Source organism: Camelus bactrianus, chromosome 17 (assembly GCF_048773025.1).
Source record: "Camelus bactrianus isolate YW-2024 breed Bactrian camel chromosome 17, ASM4877302v1, whole genome shotgun sequence".
Lineage (NCBI taxonomy): Eukaryota > Metazoa > Chordata > Mammalia > Artiodactyla > Camelidae > Camelus > Camelus bactrianus.
In genome coordinates, this window is record NC_133555.1 from 13,428,745 (window position 1) to 13,443,641 (window position 14,897).

Consider the following 14,897-nt stretch of genomic DNA (forward strand, 5'->3'; position numbering starts at 1 on the left):
CTTTTTCAGGTGTAAAAGATGTGCAGGTAATTAGGTCTGATGTGAAACTTTCTTAAATTGCGTGATCTGGACCTGCCTGTGTGCACAGGACAGCAGAGTGAAGTAACAGAAAAGTGGACTCTGTGGAACCTGAGAAAGCGTAACCAGCAGGAGCAGGACAGGATGATACAACCGAGGGACAAAAACCTGGCACCAGTAGTGATGCGCTGCCTTCTGACAACCTCAGGCTCAAAGGACGGCAATCCCCCCGCTTCCTTTGTCCACTGAGGTAGAGAGAACGGTGTCAATGTCACCTCCACTCACACTATCACAACCTGACAGAGCGACCTAATTATAAATCAATCTCAGTCACAGCCTGAAATCTGGAGAGTGAAGTGCAAATTACTTTCTCCAGAAACGTAGTAACGGGATTTTTTTTTTTAAGAAATCATTTAAGAAGGTATATGCAGGCACACCTTCGCTGACACCATACTCTTTACAGAACTGGATGGATAAAGTCATGAAAAGGAGTCAAGTTACTCACAGGCCTTCAGCAAAACACTCCAGCAGCAGGGTGTCCCCTTTGAGGATGGTAACTGAGGACTCACTGCCACTCTCGGGAGGAGGCAACAGTAGCCTGGGTTTTCTTTGCTTGATTGAATTTGCTACAAAACAGAACAGAAAAGTCTCAGATTTCTTTTTTTTTTTTTTTTCCAAACAGAGAGAATTAAACTCCTTTGGCACTAAATCTTTCTTAAAACCCACTTAACCATATGGACCTGTGTGTGTGTATATTTATACACACATTTTAATATATTTTCACACATTTATTTCACACATTTTAAAATAGTTCCATTTAAACAGACTCCACTCTTACCATGAAGCATTGGTGGCCCTTCAGAGTTGCATCAAGTTTTATAAAGGTTATGATTTAAACTGCATCTTCAAATTCAGAAGTTCTAACACTGTTCAAGAAGATGTGTTTCCTGACGAAAGCCCTTGAGTTACTGACAGTCTGTGGTTTTACATTCTACATTTTAATCATACCTGATCACGTTTCTTGGCTATGTATATTTTCCTTTAATTTAATATGCCTAAGTATTTGACAAGATTCCTGTTATAATACAGCTTCCTAAGCCCTGCACCCAGAAATTGGGATTCAGGACGTCTGTGGTGGACACCCGGCACGTGTGACTGTGTCAGGCTTTTCAGGTGACGCCTCGTAGTCTCCGTCCCTCAGAGACAAACGCTGTTGTCGGGAAAGATTAGCCAGCACTCTCCTTAACTGCATAAGGAAGAGTTCCATTTCTCATTTTCTGAAGAATATGTTTCAAATATGATGGCAAATGAGGAGGGCTTCCATTTTCAATGTAAATTTTTATTTCATTTCCAAAACACAAATTGTGTTTTACATCCAGCGTTAACGTGATATGACACGCAAAGCTGACATGCTGTAATCAGAATAGACGAATGAAAGGCACTGGGAGACGTGCATACCTTGCTATAGCTTCCTCACACGTGTTTATTCGTTGAAAAATCAGTTAAACATGTATTATGTGCAATGGTTTTTACTGAGTGCTGGCAAGATACATCAATACATGTTTGTTACTGACCTCAAAGAAAATGATATTGGCCATATATACTTAATCATAGCATTTTCAAAGTGGGGGTGCACCCAGAGGAGCCCTCATCCAGCCCTGCCGATGTTGTCAGTGCATCAGGTATGTAAGTTAGTATAGAGGATTCCATGCTGGTCCCAATTATAAACGGAATATTTTTTGCATTCATGCATATTTGCACATTCTCTTCTTTATGGAAAAAGAAACTACTATTTAATTCAAGTTTACTGAGGTACCTTCCATAGAACACTAATTCTGAGAGATGTTCTAAGGAAAAAAATTAAACAAACAAACAAAAAAGTTTCAGAGACAGATGAGTTTGGAAAATGCGGCAAACTATATTCTTTCTCAGAAAAGTCACAACGGACAGTTGCATATTAAGTATTATGAGAGGTCGCGCAAAGAAAATAACCATTTAACTTTCTTAAACCCAATGCTTTCTCTGCCTCTGTTGACATCCAACCATTTCTTTTTCCTTTTTTCATGTTATAGCTCTGAATCAAACTGCTGATCAACCATAAGGGATATTTTGAAAGACCCAGAATAATTACTCCATTAAAAATATAGTTACACGTATGCATGTATTTATCTGTTAATCACCTATAAGTAGATGGGGATATTTGTATAGTTATGCATTTATAAATATCATCCTTTTGCATATATTTAATGGGTATGGGAGGCAACTGAGCCCTCTGTGCTAACAGATTTTCCTAACTAGGAATACTGGTGTTTTAATAAACTCATGAAGGTATTTAAAAAAAAAAAAAACTCAAATCCTGACAATGAGCCACTATAGGTGAAAATTAATGTCAATACTTTACATGTCATCAACTTACCCTTTGAACCAATTTCTGTGGATGAACTTGAGTCATTAGCATGCTTTACTGAAATTAAAAAAAGATGGAAGAAAAGAATTCACAAACATAACGGCAGATGCTGACATCAAAACAGAATGAAAAGTCACAGTTTTCTCTTAGAAAAATTACAAAATGAGATACAACCAAGGCTTCACTAGAAACACCATCTTTGGGGACACAGTTGCAAATTATTTATAATGAGCTTAATTTTGAACTACCACAGATGAAATCCAGGTGGAAAGGATATAAATTATAGCTCCATTAAAGAGAACTGAGATTACCCGAGGATGCCACAGTGAAGCCCTGGCACAGGGTATCTACACGTAACAATGGAAAAATCATGAACCAAATTAGACAATGGAGTGGTCATGCCAACTTTTGACTCTACTAGAGCTAATTATTCAGTCTGAACTATTGGGGATTATCTCTGCCCTTTGAATCTTATTTTTTTTTTATCCCGCTAATAATGGCTGTTTTCAAACATGGGAACCCAGACTGGCATCTGCAGAATCAAGTAGGAAAGAGAAGCAATTCAAATAACTTTGCCAATCTGAGAAGGACAAAAGAAGCCTGAAGGATAAAAATTGTAATGTTGCTTCTTTCTATTTTTGAATTTATTCCTTTCTCCCACATTTTCAGCCTGCAGGTTAATCCAAAATCACAGATATTCAGAGCCTGAGACTTGCTTAGAAAACCCTGGAATTTCATTGTGTATTCTGCCCAGGAAAAATGACTGGATCCTCCAGACAGCAAATAAAATGCGTTTGTGCTATGAACTGAGATTTGACTCCGGCTGCAGGAGACAGAGCTGCTGTAGATGTGCAGCTGCAGATGTCTCTTTCATCTGGATGAAGTCTCTAGAGTTGAACTAAACAATGGTGGAAAGCGTCAACTCAGCTTCAACTGGCTTCAACCGGAATAAAATTACAAACACATTTGTATTCCGCATTCACGATGGGACCGTAAATTATTTGGACTTACAACTGTTAACTGTTAGTTTCATTGGCATTTTCTGCACAATAGTCCTTAATCTTGGGAAGGCAGCAAAGCAGCAGTAGTCATTCCGACTGTCTTTTTCTTCCACATTTGCGAAGTACAGGTCCCCCTTCTGGCTCATGTATACTCTTTCATCTTGTTTGATGTGCTCTAATTCTGGAAAGAAGTATTGTGTCATTAAAAGGGGCAACTGTCCTTTATTGTGCCTCATCTTTTTTTTTTTTTTCCCCATTTTCCTCTCTTATATTATTTCAATTCATTTTATTTTCCATGTCAGCTCTCCCTATTCCTCTCAAGTCTGGTCTTCCTATAGAAGCAATGAGTCATAGTAAAAAGTTGAAATTAACAAAACAAAACAAAACACAACAAAACCCTTGAAAGCACACCTTTCAATGTTAACCAGAGAAGTCCACTGGTGGACAGTCAGTCTAGACGTCCTCCCTCTCCTTACCATCCAGGACTCTGCTTCTGCTCTATGGGTCTGCATTGGCTTAAACTGGTCCAATTCAGATAATAGCCTAATTGTTACTTTTATTTCATTAGGATCACATTTCTTTAAAACAGATCTCCCCCAAAGTGTGTCTGAGATATTAATCTCTCTTCTGTGAATGCAGTCTGGAAAATTCTAGGATGGATGGAGTCTGGAACATTTGGCTGCAGCCCAAAGTAGCTACTTTTCACTTCCTTCCAAGTACTATATAATTATTATTTTTCTCCGTGGGCCACAAGAGGAAACATTTAGAGAACACTGCTAAGATACATGCCATAAGCAGGCTTTACAAGAAGCTGGAATTCCAACTCAAGAGTTGGTAAAATTTTTTTGGCAAATTTAACACAGAAGTTAATATTTATTTCTATGTGGGTCATTGTATGAAGTAGGTTCAACATTATTAAAATAGAAATATAAGGCTAGACACATAGTTACAAGCCATCTTCAACTCTGACATGGATAATATCCCAAAGGTAAGTTCTTCGGAATATAAAAAGTATTTCCATCACAGACCTACTTGATCGTATCAACAGCCTCTACTTTTTTCAGATATGGCAAAATCAAGAAATATACTGAGTTGTTTTCTAGTGGCTTCAAGTATATTTAGGACTTGGAGCAGACTGCAGATGGATATAGTTTTTAAAAAACTATGATTCCACATTGATAACCTTGTATTATTTTTTATCTTTGGTCCCACTATGTTATCTGACACGATGCATTAAATTAAAATGTCCCTTTATTGCTAGAACAGAACATTACTTACCGATATTCATCCAATAAATGTGTAAAGGCGGGAGGCCTTTGGGAGGGTTGCATGGGAGGACGATTGGATCGCCCTCCTCCACTTCAAGAGGGTCAATTTTTTCTTTTGGGAATTTTGGAACATCTGATATTAAAAAAAAAAATTTTAAGGCATTATTTAAAAATTTTTATGTTCCATGTAATGTCTTAACATTACAAATAATATATTAAAGCATTCTTTTTAAAAATAGGAGCATTTTAAATAAATTCAACACCCTTCAAATCTTAGTTGTCCTCTTTTTCCTGCAGAAAAATCTGTAACGCATCCTTATACAACCTTAAAAATATTTGTGCCTTTTGTAATTGTCGACAACAGGTATTTTTGCTATGTGACATCAATAAGGCAACAATATGCTTGTGCACATTTCTCTATGCAGACGTCTAAAGCTCTGAATCATAGGAGTCACTCGTTTTTAAGTTTTGATAGACATGGAACCTTTTTTCTCCAAACACTGTGATCTATTTTTAGATGGATACATATTCTCTGTCTTTTGTTTTATTGTGAAGCTCTTTAATGTGATTGGCAAATAGTCTATTCAGTACATAACCAAACTAAATAAACCATTCAAGACCCACGTGGGGAAAAAGGCACGAATACAACGAAAAGCCAAACATGACCACTGTAAATTGGAAAGAGAGCCATTCACATTGGAATCACTCCCAGCAAATGAAATTTTAAGTGAAATGGAATTAACGTAGGAAAGGAGACTTTGTGAGTTTTCAACATATTGTTTCTTTCCCAGGCTCGAATCAATTTCCTAAAGAAGCAATGCAGTTACACTGGGAACATAAGTCACAGCTGTGCAGAATTTGAAATCCAATACCAATGTTTGATATTTTTACTAAATTTTTTATAAAATAGCTTTAAGAATATTCAAAATATATTCTGCCTGAACATTATTTGTATCTTTCAACTTTGTTAGGGGAATTTGCATTATAGAATTACTCAGGCTCTGATGGACGAGAAGGACTTTAAGAAGGTATTGATGACATTACTGACCTGATGGAATTTATTAGCAGGTATTCCAACTCTGTATTTCATCCTTATATTGTGGTTCACAGAAGATTATCGTTATTCTTGGAAGTCTAAAGATACACTATTCATTGTAAAACTTTCTTCTTGAGAAGTTTTGTACTGTTTCTGTAAATTTGTTCCCTTGCCCCTTAGTGGTGGAGGGAATTTGCTGACGTTTTTCTTATCAATGCACTAGCTGGTTACAATGAATTGCTTTTTGTCTAAATTCAAGGACCCTTCAAGGCTTAGCGTTGCAGGGGGCAGTGTGGTTATAACAGCACCTTTTTGCCAGTTCAAAAGGCAGGCGTCAGGCATGTGACAGTCCTCCCTCAGTGGATTCCCTTGTGCTCAACCCACTCTAACCGATTTCTCCTGGCAGGTCTGGAAAGATATTTGGGATGGCAACCATCTCAGAATCATGCTTTTGCTCTTGGTAGCATGAAATTTCCATAAAAAGATGAGAAAGCACACTGAGTACATTCCTACATTTACCTTGTAGATAAAATATCAATACCACAGCCTTAGCTTTGACTCATGGCAAATGTTATGCAAGTCATTTTGCAGAAAGTATACCTCATTCAAATGCAGTTACTTACAAAACTATTATATATCCTGAGCTCCAAATTCAAATCACCTATTTTAGTATAACCTGCTATAACTGAAACCCAGTGTTTACTGATACTGAAGTTAGCAGTGTTGTTCAGTAATCATCGAATCTGTTTATATTCATATGCAAGAAGCAACAGAAGAAGGGCAACACACATTAGGAAATGGAAGGAGCAGGTAATCTCGTTCTGTGACAAGCACACTGCAGGTTGCCTAACATGAATACACAGTTCCAGGGTGAGATCTATTGTAAAGTAGTATAAAGCTCTAATTGGAGATCTGCCTCCTCAAAGCACTCAGAAACATCTAGTAATTCAGACAGACAGTACTGCCAGTGAACCACTATCTTCCTTACATTAATTACATCTAGATTATAAAATTGTAATTCCAAAAAATCTAACTATGCTATTCAACTGGCTTCCAAGGCATCCATAATAAAAAACAAATAAAATAAAATTTGTAAGTCTACCAAGCCCTTTATCGCATGCCATGAATCTTTGGAACAGCTTTTGACCAAAGATGAAATTAACCTGTGGAAACGGGGAAGAATATTTATATATGTAATAATTAAAAGTCTGAGAATAAATATCATAAGGGACATTAATTTGTCAGGTTTTTTTCTAGGTCTTATTCTTTGACTTTGAAACTATTTAGGGAGTCTACTGGCAAGCTAGAAAGTGAGCATTTTAACATCTACAAATAAATGTGAAATGTGATTATTATAACTGAACAGCAGGTATGATGTCTACCTTAATTCAAATAAAGAAATGACTATCTAAAAATAACTCCAACCAATGACTATGCTAATTGTGTTTCTCTGCTGATAAACATTAGCATTGTTGAGTTTGGACAGATGCAACGCTTTTAAAAATGAATCATAAACAATAATTTTTCTTTTGTGTGAGGCAACTACCCTGCTTTAGCTTGCCAACATGTTTCCAATGAGCGTGCCAGCAACACCAAGAACAAAATCACTTAACTGTGTTTCACTTAGGCTGGACCTGACCGTGGAATGGCCTCTCTGCAAAGGGATCAGAACCTTATACGTCAGCATCTATGTAAGCAGGACTTTAAGAATGTTTGGAAATCCCATAATAACCAAATGCAGATGAATACACACACACACACACACACACACACACACACACACACACACACACACACACACAGAGTAGCAGACAAATTTCGAACAACAACTCCAAGTGTACAGGTCCCTGAAAACCCATCTACCATGAAAAACTTTCCTGGAGACAAATGAGCGACATGCTAGTCTTCTCTTTGGAGCTATCAACACACAACAAACCTGCAAATACAAATCTCTAGGGACTCTACAACCTGAGGTACTGGCAATGAGTTTTGAAAACCATCATCTTAATTCTTCTGACTTAACATACTAGAAAAACCCTTCATACTTGAAATATAGAAGACTTCTGAGAAAATATTTTGCATCTATAGGATAAACTGGGTTCTAGCCCAAGGACTGAAACTAACTGACTATGTAGTTTTAGACCAATATCTTTATCTTTCTGTGCTCCCTTCTACTTCTCTCTGGCATCCTAGAATCCTTTGAATTCATCTCTCTGGGCTCCTAGAATCCTTTAAATTCATCTCTCTGGGCTCCTCAAAAGTCTTACTAGGTATTAAGTTTCTTAAGAGCAAGCTGTAGAGTCCCACCATGCCAACACGCTTAATAGTAACGGTAGTAATGAAATGGCACCATGATACTTTAACTAAACACAAATCATTCTGACTAACCACTGCAATGACTTAACCACTATCAAGTTATGTAAACTACAGATTATCTTCCCTTGGCACCCAAGGAATAAAATCAGATCTCCCTATATTCTCTACCTCTGTCTAGGTCTGATACTCTACTGCCAAGGCATTTTCAATAAAGAAGTACAGTGCTTTTCAGTCCATCTAGAGGATGTGTTGACTAAATGATCAAAGCATAAGCAACACGGTACAGCATCGGGTGATACACATGTGCTCTGCAGCCAGCTGCTGGGGCCTGAATCCTGGCTTCATCACTTGCTATGTGAACTGACTTGTTACTTAGTATGCTTCAGTTTCCTCATTCACAAAATGGAAACTGTCATGACACCTCATTCATTGATTTGTGTCAAAGTTTAAGTTAACAACTTCATATAAACCAGTTAAGATAGTGTCGGGCACTTAAAAATCACTCAATGTATGTTGGCTATTATTCAAATATTTTCACTTTGCATGGTACCCACAGCCACACCACAGAGAGATGAGACAGACAAAGGGACAAAGAGCTTTGTTTTCCTGCTGTCTCTGATTTTTCATGTAGCCTATATCGTAACTTCTGACATTTTATGCAATTATTCGGAATTAACTTTCTCAGAGGAGGTAGAGAGGGGGTCAGAAAGAAATACTATGTATTTCATTAACAACCTACGATTTGTTTAATGAATTATTCCATGCCCCCTTCTCTGTCCTCTCCATCATTGGGCTAACCTTCCTAAGCCAAAGACCTTTATTTACTTTTGACTTCTCGCTCTGTTTACAGGACTGGCCTGGGGAGCTTTTGAGTGCCTTGCATTTCCCTTGAATGTACTTGGCAAATTGCGTTCAGTCTGGTGTCATTATCATGAATGCATGCTACTGAGCTCACATGCTGTATCACCCCTAACTCCAGTTTCTGTCTGTAAAGAGATTTAATTGATTCCCATTTCCTGTAGAGTAGCCCATTAATCCACTTAGGACTACAGAGAAATAACATTGCCTTTCACTCTATGAGCTGGTAATGAATTCACACGAAGGCAGGACGACCAATTCAATCCATTTCATTCTAGTCATTCAAATACTCTGAAGGATGAGAGCAAAACCCTCGGCCTTAATTAAACCTTTACAACTCTTAAGTTGCACCCTCAACTGAACAAATTGATCTTCTTTGGTTGGTTTGCATATATTAGTAGAAGAAACTAGCATATATAGCTACTAGACCTCTGTTTTTGCTGCCCAACCTCTCCCAAATCAGAGCAGCAAATAGCCATGATATGTCTTAAGGAAATTGTCCTGCAGAATCTGAGGAAGCTGTACCAATGTAGAAACCCAGCACACTAGAAATTCTAATTGGTTTCCATGAAAACAGTACATAGATGGTTTCATCCTAAGCCTACCACTCCTTAGATTACTTTAATAGCAGAAGATTACTTTAATGGTAAAGTAAATAGTAAAATAGATTACTTTAATAGTGTATAAATTGCATTATTACTTTCATTCAATCTTTTCTTCAGCCTCTGAACCAGTACATCAATTACCAATAATATGCATTCTTACAGCACCAATCAGATGATATAGAGGAGGAAGAATGGGACAGCATGATATCGTTCTCATTTTCAAGCATCCTAATTAATACATATAACAGTGAAGAGACTCTTACAAAAAATAGGAAGTAATGCTTTCAGACTTCCAGAGAATTTATACATGGATATTCCTAACATTACTAATTATTACTAATGCTACTACTTGTAATAGCGAAAAGTTAAGAACAACCCAAATGGATATTACTTGGTGAATGGATCAACAAAATGTGATACATTAGTATCATGGAATATTATTCAGCAATAAAAAAGGAACAAACTACTAATTTATCCTACATGAATCACAAAGCACAGGCTAGGTGGAAGAAACTAGATGGAAAATACCATATGTTGTATGATTTCATTTATATGAAATGCTCACAAAAGAAATTTACAGAGGCAGGACACTGCCTGGGGCTGCAGGTAGGAAGAGAGAATGCCTACAGATGGGCACAGGGGATCTTTTGGAGATGATGGAAATGTTCTAATATTGGCTAATGATGAAATTTGTACTAAATTTTTTTTATGAAATAAAGTCACTGATTGTGCACTTAAAGTGAGCAAAATTTATTATGTGTAAATGATACCTCAAAAATCGTTTAAAGAATCCAAGGACAGAAAAGTCATCATAGGCTAAAATGGACTGAGACTGCTAAGGGGAGAAGGTGGATCTGTGCCCTGAAGAATGGGTCGCACTGAACAGCCAAAATAGAACTATTTGTATCATTATTTTAACTCCACTGATGTCTGTAGCAATGAAGGTGAGAACAGCCCACCTTACCCCCAGACTCTCACCACATCCAAAGGATGGAAGTTTCTTTAGGACAGACTTTGTTTTGCTCACTGCTGTATCTCAGATTACTAGAAAAGTGTCTGGAACATGAGAGGAGTTTAATAAAGATTTGTTGAATAATTCACTAACTCCATACCACATCTTGGAAAATCCAGTTCAATGATTTTCCACATGTTTGAAAACAGTACATCATGTTTGTTTGTTTTTTTTCCTTCTTTTTATTTTCCTAGCAAACTCAAATGCAATTCTGTTGAGAGCTAAAACTAAACATTGTATATAAAGGTTTCTGTTTGTAGGGGGTACTAACAAGATTTTCAGCTACAGTGCTTGTGTTGAAACTTAAGTGGATAAAGCCTTAAAGGTTGGTCTAAAGAAAAGTTTAAGAAATGAGAGATACAAACTCTACAACTCGAATCACAAAATTTCTGTCGATATAAAAGGAGAATCAATTCTCTATAGCTTAAGAGAAGAATCAATTGATAAAGCTTGTAGGAAGGTTTAAGCGGCCTCTGATTTATAAACTCCTAAGAATTGGGGTGGCGGTCCTATTCAACTTATAAGACATTACAGAAAGCTGTTAGATGACGAAGTAATTTCAGGAGGGAGTGGAAGTGATGCATAAGAAACCTAATTTATTACATTCTTTTCTACAGCAGCAGAAAAGATGGAGCAATTACCCACTACACAGCTCAGAGCCAATTCTCATCTCTTAACTATAACATTAGCAGATTGCGGCCAGAATTATCCTTCCATTGTTCATGTCTTCACTTGGTCTGCTTAGATAACGAGAGAAAATATATTTTTTAAAATCCTTTAAGTGCAGAATCTTATACTAAAACGTGCCATTTCCTTCTTTGCAATAGGTCTAGCAACCGCCTTTTCCTTTGTGTTTCCATAGCAACCACCAGAATTCAGGTTAGAGATCACCCTCATGCTTTGTTTCCTACAACAGATTTTTAATATCTCCTTTTTTCTTTCTCTCATCTTATTTCAGTTAATTAGATATGCATCTTATATAATACAGATAATAATATAGTTATACAATATAGATTATAACTATGGTTATATGGTTATAAATAGTTGTATCTATTTGATTTTATGATTCTCAACCACAGTTTTTATGGTAATACTTTCTGACCCAGAATTCATTAACATTTCCTACTGAGTGTCATTTCAAACCCAAACTTCAGAGGCCAGTTTCTAAATTTATGTATCACTACTCTGCCCATAGCTATATCAAACTTAGTAACTCAGTATATGTAATTCAGACAAATCACTCTGCTACATACCTATTAATTTTGTGTGCATAAGAAGACCATTTATAAAATAAATGTAAAGAATAATAATAATAAAAAAAAAGAAATACAACTAACATTCTTTTACCCACCACCCATAAGAAAAACATAAAATCACTATTATCTTTCTGCTTGGTAGAGATTCTCTCTCTTCCCCATTCCATTAGAGGTAACTACCATCCCAAATTTTGTTTTCATCATTCTTTTATTTTGCATTGTAATTCTACCACTATCTCCCTTTACTCTGAGTTTATTCTGTTACCCAAAATTAGCTCATTTTCATCTTAAAACTATGCTACCTATAAGATTAGATCATTCATTCATTTTTTTCACCCTTTCTTCTTTACTAAAGTATTTTTAAGATGAAAAAATATCCCTCTAACATAATACTTAAGCTGCCTCAAAGCACGTTTTGTTAAGCAGAATTTCTACTATCATCACTTCAAAATATATTCTATTTTCATTTGCTATTTCTTATTTGACCTTTGAGTTAGACATATGTTCATTAATTTTCAAAGACAGAAGGCATTTCTAATTTTCTTTTTATTAATGATTTATAACTTAACTGTATGTTGGTCATATTTACTTCATATCTAATATATCATTGCATATTGAAAAACATTCTGCAGTTTTAGGTATATTATTCTATACATGTTCATCACCTAGGGCTTGTAATTGGGTTCTTTAAATCTTTTGTGTGTTTACTAATGTTTCTTCTGCTTGAGCTACCAAGTAATGAAACAGATATGTTAACATCTCTCATTATTATAATAAATTTGTCTATTTCCCCTTATAGTTCTACTTTTGCTTCATATATTTTCATATTATATAAGCCTCGTGAATTAATCTCCAGGAAGCCTTTATAAAATAAAGTCTACTTTGGCTATTACTATAGCCATATCTTTTTCTCACATAGTATTTATCTATTAAAGATTATTTAAGGTATCTATTTATCTACTCCAAAGATGGGATAGCTTTTCCATCTTTATAGTTTATATAAGTCTATTTCCCTATGATTTAGATGTGTTATGTGGTAAACAGTTTATACGCTTCTTTAAATCATAGAGCATTAAGTCTATTTACTTTCATCTTTAATTGATTATATATTTAGATTTAAGTTTATAATGTCCTTCTTTTTTCTCTCCTTTCTTACTTTTTCTTCCCCCTCACACCACAGTTTGATAATTCCCTTCATTTTGCCTCATATTTGTAACGCAATTATTCTGTACATTTTAAGATACATACTTTACTATAGTATCTCCTCTAGAAAAACCTAAGGACTTTAGAAAAATTTAAACCCAGTCCCCTGGCCAGATTTTTAGGATAAGGCACAGATTCGTCTCATCATTTGTTTTTCTGAGACTGTGTACATTCTGCCCCCACCCACTGCCCCCCCGCATCAAGTGTCCACATCCTGGAGGTCTATGACTTTGAATTCTTCAGTGTCTAGAACTCTGCAAGAAGAAATTGATGAGTAGAAACTCTTTACTGTTTTCTACCTAGGAATTTATTCTGTAAAGCCTTTGGTTAGAATCCATTAATGTTGGACACACCAAAATCTAGCAAAATAAAATAAACAACCAGATGTGAAAGTCAGTCATCAGAGATCCCATGCTACACAGGCTGGATCCGGTAATGATAAAGCCACTTACTCTCGGTGGTAATTATTGATAAATAACACCCTTAACAATAAAGTGGTTTGCAGTTTGCTGTCATAATTATTCATGGAAAACATTACTAATATATACCAGTTACTGGTTCTCTTCTCCTATTGGGCACCCATGATGTTGAAGTTAGGTGGGCCTGTGTGACTTGTTGTTGGAAGCAATTTTCTATGCTCTCTCCCCCAGACTCTTTGATGATGATGGCAGAAATTTCACATGGTGCAGACACAGAATGGTATCTTCATCAGCCTGGATCTCTGAGAGGCTGCATGGAGAACAGTTGCCCTGAAGAGCTGCGGGATCCACCATAAACTGCATCATCAAGGAGTAGCCTTGTGTTAGCACAGGCTTGGGGATTACCTGTTACTGCAGTGTAATGTGGCCAGATCTAACAAACATATCTAACTTAATTTCATCCTATGAGGCAATGCAAATACTGTTTTTTCCCATGGTCGATATATTATTACTGAAACACTGCAAAATTATGTTCCTTTCAAGGCCATCCACTTGTAAGTATCAAGATCTGGAAGACAATTTCCCTTATAAATAAAATACAAGGCCTATATAAGCTGATTAAATAAATAATCTGTTAATTCATTGGAGCCCTGAATAACTCCTACTTAACACTTCACTAAAACGTGTAAAATGAAATCTCCACTGTAATACTTACTTGGAACTATGAATTCGATTTCTTCTGACATAGCGATTCCCAGTTTATTAGAAGCAAAGCAGCGGTATTTCCCTTGAAAGTGAGCTATGTGCCCCTCATTTGGGATCTTGAAGGTTCCTGAGCTGTTAGAGACAATTATCCGAGGGTCAGAGAGATCAAAAGGTTTGTCATCCTTAGTCCACGAAAATCTGTAAAATAAAACAGAAGTTAGTAGCCCTGAAAAATCGTAACACATTTCTTAAAGTATTTACAAACAAATGTAGAGAAATGACAAAACCAAGATATCTTAAAGTATATATATATATATTTTTTTAATTGAATGTAATACAAAAAAGGGTCTCCAAACAATCTGAAAAACCTTATAAAGTGCTATATACTGAATGTTTATGGCCCTCTAAAACTCGTATGTTGAAGCCCAATTCCCAAAATAATAGCATTTGAAGGAAGGGCCTTAGGGAGGTGATTAAGTCATGAGGGCGGGTCCTCAACAAATGGGATTAGTGTATTTAGAAGAGAGATCTCGAGAACACTCCTGCTGCCTTTTGCCATGTGAGGTTACAGGCTATTTATCAACCAGGAAGTAGGTCATCACCGACACCAAATCTGCCAGTGACTTGGTTTTGCTCTTCTCACCTCCAGAATTGTGAGCAACGTATGTTTTTATTTAGGCCTCTCAGTCTGTGGTATTTTTGTTATAACAGCCTGAACTGACTGAGACACAAGTCCTTAAAAACACTGTGACAACTGAGAGAGAAAAAAAGTAAACAGAGGTTTTATTCTGTT

At 36.3% G+C, this 14,897-nt stretch overlaps 1 protein-coding gene across 16 annotated transcripts in view; it reads right to left on the minus strand.

Annotated features, from left to right (window-relative positions):
- CHL1 (cell adhesion molecule L1 like) overlaps positions 1–14,897 on the minus strand; it is a 183,920-nt gene that overhangs the window by 59,738 nt on the left and 109,285 nt on the right. For all 16 annotated transcript variants that reach the window (XM_045507065.2, XM_010970584.3, XM_045507066.2 and 13 more), the window contains 5 exons: positions 14,115–14,302; positions 4,705–4,827; positions 3,437–3,607; positions 2,435–2,482; positions 524–644 (listed from right to left, as the gene is read on the minus strand). In XM_045507065.2, the coding sequence (XP_045363021.1) occupies positions 524–644; positions 2,435–2,482; positions 3,437–3,607; positions 4,705–4,827; positions 14,115–14,302 (651 nt within the window). The remainder of the gene's footprint in view (positions 1–523; positions 645–2,434; positions 2,483–3,436; positions 3,608–4,704; positions 4,828–14,114; positions 14,303–14,897) is intronic.